Below are 8098 nucleotides of genomic sequence, written 5' to 3'. Positions count from 1 at the left end.
CTGCTCAAGTCTTTTGCTCATTTTTCTATGGATTTTCTATGTTGATTTGCAGTTCTTTATATGTTCACTTATGATTTACACAGATGTACCACTTTATGGCTTTGTATTTTGTTCTTATTTATTTTTAAATTAGAGACGATGTCTCACTAAATTGCCCAGGCTGGTCTTGAACTCCTGGGCTCAAGTGATCCTCCCACCTTGGCCTCCCAAAGTGTTGGGATTACAAGTGTGAGCCACCACACCTGGTCCATATTTTATTCTTAATGGAGTTTTTGATGAAAAGCTTTTTACCTTAATGTAACCCATTTTATCACTGTTTTCCTTCATGACTAAGGATTTTTTGGTCCTGTTTAAGAAATCTTAACCATACACCTAGATTTTGAAGATGTTCTAAGTAATCTCTTTGAAGTGTTATTTTCCCTTCCAGTTTACAGTTAAAATCCACTGGAAATGTATTTTTTATATATAGTGTGCAGCAAGGGTTAAGTTTCTTCTATTTTACATGATTACCCACTGTACCACTAAAATTTATGGAAAAGACCATCCTTTTCGCATTGCTTTGAAGTGTCACCTTTGTCTAGGGGCCAAGTCATTGCAGTTTGCCTGGGACTTTCTTGGTTTTAGCTGAAATTTCTATGTCTTGGGAACAGCTTCAGTCTCAAACAACTAGGATGGTCACATTATTTTTGTCATAAATCACATATGCATGTAAGTATGGGCCTATTTCTGATAAGTCCCCTCATCTGAATTATTTTAGCCTTATAAGTTTTATCTTGTAAAGAAAGTCATTCTACCTTGTTCCTCATTTCCAAGAGTCTTGACAATTTTTGGAATTTTTCCCTTTACATTTCAGAATCAGCTCCTCAATACAAAATAGAATTCCCAGATTGGGATCACATTGATTCTATAGACTGGGAAAAGTTAACTATTTATTCTGAGGAAAAATTAAGTATTTATAAAATTGAGTCTTCCAAGCCATGATTTATTTAGGTCTTCTTTAATTTCCTAAATAATGTTTTGCGGTATTGTGTGGCAGTCTTATGCATCTTTTATTTCTAAAAAACTGTTTCTAGATGTCTAAAAAAAATGATTTTTTACATAATTGTCAATATTTTAAAATGTCTTATTCTAATACCTGTCACTGGTGTGTAAATATACCCTTGAACTTTGTATATTAACTCTGTAGTTAGGAGACTTGCTAAACTCAATTCTAGAAGTTTATGTGTAAGTTAAACATTCTTACTTTGGATTCTATATAAACAGGTGGCTGGGACAGAGGCTGTAGTTTGCCCACCTCTGTGTTAGTCCATGTTTATACTTCTTTTCCTAGGAGTCTTTGTCTGTACAGTGTGTGTTTGATGCACAGTGGATGCAGCAGGAGGTCCAAATTGCTGCTCATGGGCACAGTGTGTCTTGAGCTTCCCAAAACTGTCCCTGCTTTCTTCTTCTGTAAATTGAGTCAATGGTGCCCAATCCATTTCCAAATCTTCCTTCCTTTTTGTAGATCCACATTTTCACCTGGTATGCTCTCTTCAGCCTGAAGAATTTTAACTTATCTTGTAGTGCAAATATTCGAGAAAAAATTCTCTCAGCTTTTGTCTAAAAATATCTACTTCACCTTCACATTGAATGAATCTTCACTGGATATAGTGAGTATTCACTAAGTTGACTTTTTTTCCCTTCTGCACTTTTTAGATGCCATTCCACTATCCTTAGCTTTCATATTCTGATAAAATGACTGGTCTTTTGTTTCTCTATATCAAGGATCAGAATTTTTTTATGTACCATAGTAAGTATTTTAGGCTCTGCAGGCTGTATGGTGATATGGTTACACCATATACAATCTCATCTTGGATTGTAATTTCCACGTGTTGAGGGAGGAACCTGATGGGAGGTGATTGGATCATGGGGGCGAGTTCCCTCATGCTGTTCTCAGGAGAGTAAGTTCTTATGAGATGTGATGGTTTTATAAGATAGTTTTCCCTGCTGTCTCTTGCCTGCCACCTTGTAATGCAAGCCTGCTTCACCTTCTGCCATGATTGTGTTTCCTGAAGCTTCCCAAGTCATGCAGAACTGCGAGTCAATTAATCCTCTTCTTTATAAATTACCCAGTCTCAGGCAGTTCTTTATAGCAGTATGAAAACAGACTAATATATATGGTCTCTGTCATAACTACTCAGTTCTACCATTGTAGTGTAAAAACAGCCATACACAATATGTCACAGGTATAGCAGTGCTCCAATAAAACTTTACTTATGAAGAAACAGGACGCAGGATAGACTTGACCTGTGGGCTGTGTATTGTTTCCTGACTTCATATTCTTTTCCTCTGGGTGCTTTTAATTTTCTCTTGGATAATGGACTCTTGGATCCTCCATTTTTCTCTTCACTGTGCTCATGATTTTCTACATTCCTTTTAAGCTCCTACTTCGCAAATTCCTTTCTTTCCATAATTTCTGGATTTTTTTCCTTCTTTGAATGCCTCATACTTTTTGATCAGATGCTGGATATTGTGAATTTTACTTCACAATACCAATGCTGGGTATGTATACTGCATTTCCTTAAAGAGATTGCAATTTGTTCTGTATGCAGTTAAATTACTTAAAGAATTTAACCAGCATTAGAATTTGATCCTTTTAAGACCTACTTTTAATCTTTGTTGGGTGTAAACTTTATACTGTAAAGGATTAGCCTTTACTTCAGTGCTAATTTAGCCCCATTGCTAAGCCATGGCCTTCTCAAAGGGAAGCACAATACACACCTCAGGATAAAGGGGGAGACTAATCAGCTTGGGAGGTCAGTATGAGAAGATATGAACATACGGAGGTAGGAGGCAATTAATTAGTCCGCTGAAAGCTGGGAAGAGAAAGTAGCATAAGGTATGCTATCCTGAGACCTGAATGTGCAAAGGTCTCGAGATGGCAAGTATATGGTGCTGTGTGAAAAAACATGATGCAAGGTCCAATATGCATGAGAGAGGGCATAAAGGCAAGAATGGAAGAGATAAGCCTAGTAAAGCAAACAGAAACTAAGCGGGTATAACAAATGAGTTTAAGAACCACATTTCTCAACCCTTTAGATTATCACATATAGGTTTTAACAAAGTAGATATTTTCTTTTTCTTTTTTTTTTCTTAAGGAATCATGTTTGGAGTGCAGAAGGATAAGGGAAACACTGATATTTCATTTTACAAAATTCATTGTTAAGCTTTTGTTAATATGTAATTTGCTTAAGTCCTGTGCTCCATTAGAATATTGACTTTGGAGCTCTGAAGACTTGGGTTAAAATCTCAGCTCTGATTTTTACTAGTTGCACGATGTTGAGCAAGTTCCTTAATCAGAGTCTTTATTTTCTTTGTCCATTAAGAGGTGAGGGAGGATATGGGTATGAGCCCACTTACAGGGCTGGTATAAGTTAAAAAGACATAAATATCTGCCAGCACACGGTAGACTCTTGACATATGTTAATAATCCCCTTGAACGAAAGACCTATGGGGAAGAAATTCCTTTTGTAGTCCAGTTCTCAACCCAGGTGGCACATTAAAATCATGTGAGGAACTTCAAAAAACATTGATGCCCAGTCTCCACATAATGTAATTGGTCTGGGATGAGGCTTGGGCATGGTATTATTTTTAAAAAGCTCTTCAAGTGATTTTAACATGAAATGCAAGGTTAAAAACTGATGATCTGGCCAGGAAAGGCTAAATTTTTCACCCTCTGAAATCAAGGGGGGTATGTGTGTGTGTGTGTGTGTGCACGTGCACGTGTCAACAACACAAGCAAAACAAGAAAACATGAGCTCCATGAAGAGAAAAACAACTGCAGGTCGTAACAGACACTGACGAGAGCTGGCAATACACTTGGCTGACTTCTTAGATTCTATTTTTAATGTTAAGTCCACACTGGTTATGTAACAGTGGGGCTAATGGTTTTATATAATAAATTCTTTTGAATTTGTGAAACCTAGATTGCTGATTTTATGAAAATCTTGATTCTCATTTCTTTAAAAATTATTTCTGTACAAATTTCTTCATATGGGAAAGCTTTTTTTTTTTTTAAAACAAGCTAGTTTTTTTAAAGCAGTTTGTTTTTTTAATCCCCCATTCATTTTGAGGTTTGTTCACTTCTAAAAAAGGACTCTAAGAAAATTAACTTAGGATAACACTGAAGATACATAACAGTTTGATAAAACTTAAGAATATACATATGAAACAGCTTATATTTTAGAATTATTTGTTTTTTTGGGATAGCAACTTTTAATTCAAATTTCCTTACTGTTGAACTTTAACTTCTTAGTTACAGGTTTGCATTATCTAAGATTTAACCTTACTCCTCTGGGCGATGTTACTGAGTTGCTAACAACAACCAGTTAGCATTTCCTAGTATGTTTTTGTAAAATGTGAATTAACTTTTCTCTACCTCAGGAATATTTAGTTTCAGAAATCTAAACTCATTAGAAAAAATGTATGATGAAAGGATATATAAACTATCGAATTTGTATGAGAAAAAATACTATAAATGTACAGTATTTTTTAAATATTCATTTTAAAAGAGCTCTTTATATGGAATGTATCATGTGAAGTACACAATATAGGAAAAGACTGACTGAGAATTAAAGACCTGGAACAAAGTACAAAGCATCAAAATGAAGATTTCCAGTAACTGGAGAAACTATGCCAATTATTTTTTTCCTAAACTGTGCTGGGCACACAATAAGCATCCAATTCCACTTATTATAAGATGATAGCTTTAAAGAGGTAGTATGTGAAAAGAAGACAACTACTTTTGTAAATATTATCATACAAAGAACAGAACTGAAGAGAAAAAAATATAGATTTGAACTTGACTTAGCTTGAAAATTTTTATTCTTTCCAGATGTGCGTTATATGTAATAGGTTGTTTGAACCTTTCACATGGACCCCCCCAATACCTCTAGACATCATGATGGATTTTTATCTCTACATCCAAAGGATCTATCAACAATTTAAGGTATGGAGATAAAAGGGATCTCCAGGCATATGCTGCCCTGCTTCTCTGATTATTTAGCTGGAAGAGAGGCAGTGGGAAGATGCTTGAATGGAGAATGAGCTAGAATCCTTCTTCCAATTTGAGATATGTTAATGCCATAAATCAGAGTTGCATAGGCACCTGCTTAGTGGATAGATTATCAGAGCTTGTGTGATATCCTATATATTTCCTTCTTTGCATATCTCTAAACAATTTTTTACTTTGTGTCAATAAACATCTTTGAAAGAAACAGACTCAGATTTACAGTTTTTCATTTTTGCTAGCAGTGAAGCCTAATGCTTCTTAGCAGTAATAAGCAACTTCATTTAAACTGATTACTGTGGACTAAAGGAAAGACAAACAGCAATAGCACTCTACTCAGTCTTCAGAGTTAAATCTCACAAGAGTTGGAGCTAAGCACAAGAGTTAGGAATATGGGAGAAAGAAAAGACCTAATATGACAAATAAATCTGTAATTAAGTCACAGGGATCTGTTAGAATCAGAGCAGTCCTGAGTATTACCTTACTAAAAAAGTTCAGCTGCACAGGTTTTGAATGAAATTTCTGATTATTCTGGTTCCAAATATTTTGAATTCAACAAATCATGTAAAAGGTTACTATATTTTTAATGTTAAAAGGAAGTCTTCAAGTTTTTGGTACTGGTATGAAGTTATTTGAATACTCTCAGTGTTACTATATTCAGTCAGCTTTCCATATCCTCAGGCTCTGTATCCGTAGATTCAAACAACTTTGGATAGAAAATTTAAAAAACCAATAAATGTAATAAAAAATAGCACAAATGAAAAAACAATATAACAACTACATAGCACAATGTAAGTGCTATGCAATCATATCTCATCATGTAGAGATTAAAGTATATGGGAGGATGTGCATAGGTTATATGCAAATTCTGTGCTATTTTATATAAATAAGGGACTTGAGCATCTGTGGATTTTAATATTGGGGGATGGTGTTCTGGAACCAATCCACTGCAGATACTAAGGAAAGACTCTAACTAGAATTCATTTTATCATTTAAAAAAGTCAATACATATTATCTTGATACATAAAATCCTTGAGAGACCTGATTGATATTCATAGATAAAGCTGCGTAAGTCTAATTGCTTTTATGAAAGTTGCTAGAAGCATCTTAGCCCAATATCAATCTATCAAATATTAAATCACTTTACCAATTTCAATAAATGCCAAGACTGATATAATCTGATCATAAGTTGCTATCAAGTAAGTGGATAACTGAATACACAGGATAGCTCAGAAATTCACTATTGGGATAAGAAGACCACAGAAAAGCATGATAACTGGTTCATTCATTTATAAGGAGGAGAACCTTGATTAAATCTGCAAAGAATTTTCAGTTTTTAATCTAATCCGCCTTCCTAATCTTCCTGGTGACTGGAAACAGGTTAGGAATGGGAGGTAGTGGAATAAACATGAGGATTTCTGTTTTTTTTTAACCACTGCCATAAAAGCTTGGGAAAAAGATAAACCCCAAATCATTGAAGAACATTCTTTTCCTTAAAATGTTTTCAAAATAAATATGAGACCAATCTTGAGAACAATGAACAACTGTGGATAAGTTAAAACCTTTAGGAAGGGGGATAACTGGGATAACTCTTGAGTACTGTATAATCAAGAACCAGGAGAACTGACATGTTTCCAGTTTCCTGGCAAAAGAAAGTGTAGAAAGGTAGGGTTTGGCATTTTAACATTTTATCTAGAACTATGAAAATAGAAACAACGGTGCAAAACATATGACTGAAACAAACAAAAAACCCAAATGTACAACTCTAAAAATATGTGATCAATGTTTAATATTCTGAGGAATAAGTAACAAAATCAAGAAAGATTTTATACTTAGCTGGGTTCATTTCCTCTGAATTCTTCTAAGAGTTAAAAATGAACTATCACATTGATTGATTTAGAACCATCAGATTTTACTTAAGGAAAATCTATTACCTTTCAAAAAGTTATAATTTTAATGTTAGCACAAAAATTACTTCCTAACATTTCATTAAAAAAAAAAAAACATTTCGCAGCCAAAGATTCCTATTTTTGAATTACAGTACTGCAAGGCACATACAGAACTCACCTCCTTCAAAACACACAGAAGATATACTCCCTGAAATAGAATTTTAAAATCCTTGAACAATTAGAAATACTACAAAGTTAGCATTTTTTAGGTAAAAATGTTGCTCCTACAGGATCATGCAACTTTCTTAAAATCAATTCAGCACATATGTATAAAGAATCCTTTTTAAAAACATTTGTACTTGAAATACAGATACAGTGATGCTGAAGACACTACACAAAAACTGAAAAGTACTATATCTTGATAAATTTTGTTATTGCCTTCCTTAGAGACTTTATCATCTCTAGTTGATTTTTAAAGACTTGAATTTAATAATGGGGTAATTACACAAGACATAAAGGATTTTTTAAAAACAAGTATTTTTTTTTTTACCTCTAGCATCAATTCTTTTATAAAGAATGCTAAATAAATTACATTTTTTGTTCAGTAAAACTGAAGATAGACCATTTAAATGCTTCTACCAAATTTAATGCAGCTTAATTAGGGACCAGGTACATATTTTCTTCTGAACATTTTTGGTCAAGCATGTCTAACCATAAAAGCAAATGGAATTTTAAGAGGTAGATTTTTTTTTCCATGATGCATTTTGTTAATAAATGTGTCAAGAAAATAAAAACAAGCACTGAATGTGTTCTCTTGAAGTATAAGGGTCTAATGAAAAATAAAAGATAGATATTTGTTATAGTCTGTGACATTTTAACAGTCATAGTATTAGATGTTTCGTGACCAGTGCATTTTGGACTCTCTCAGGATCAGAATACGAGTCTGCCAACTGTATTAAATCCTCCTCCACCCCCTCCACCAGTTGGTCCACAGCTTCCTGGTGGGTCATTGTCATCAAATCCATTGGGCCGAAATGAACATGAAGCAGATGCAGCTTGTAGGGCCCGGGCTCGAGCATTCAACTCTTGTTCCTAAAATTAAAAATAATTTTTATGAAATTAAAATGCTAAATACAATGGTTATATCATCTATAGAAATATT

General features: G+C 34.0%; 1 protein-coding gene across 1 annotated transcript in view; it reads right to left on the bottom strand.

The window, feature by feature from the left end:
• Window positions 1-6819: 6819 nt before the first annotated feature.
• The window catches only part of USP38 (ubiquitin specific peptidase 38), a 37432-nt gene continuing 36153 nt past the window's right edge, over window positions 6820-8098 (bottom strand). Inside the window, exon 10 of the mRNA XM_005555985.4 lies at window positions 6820-8028. Within this exon, the coding sequence (XP_005556042.1) occupies window positions 7867-8028 (162 nt within the window). The 3' untranslated portion in view covers window positions 6820-7866. The remainder of the gene's footprint in view (window positions 8029-8098) is intronic.

This window comes from Macaca fascicularis, chromosome 5, assembly GCF_037993035.2.
Source record: "Macaca fascicularis isolate 582-1 chromosome 5, T2T-MFA8v1.1".
NCBI lineage: Eukaryota > Metazoa > Chordata > Mammalia > Primates > Cercopithecidae > Macaca > Macaca fascicularis.
Note: the sequence above shows the minus strand (reverse complement) of the source record. Positions and strands in the feature narration are given on the sequence as shown.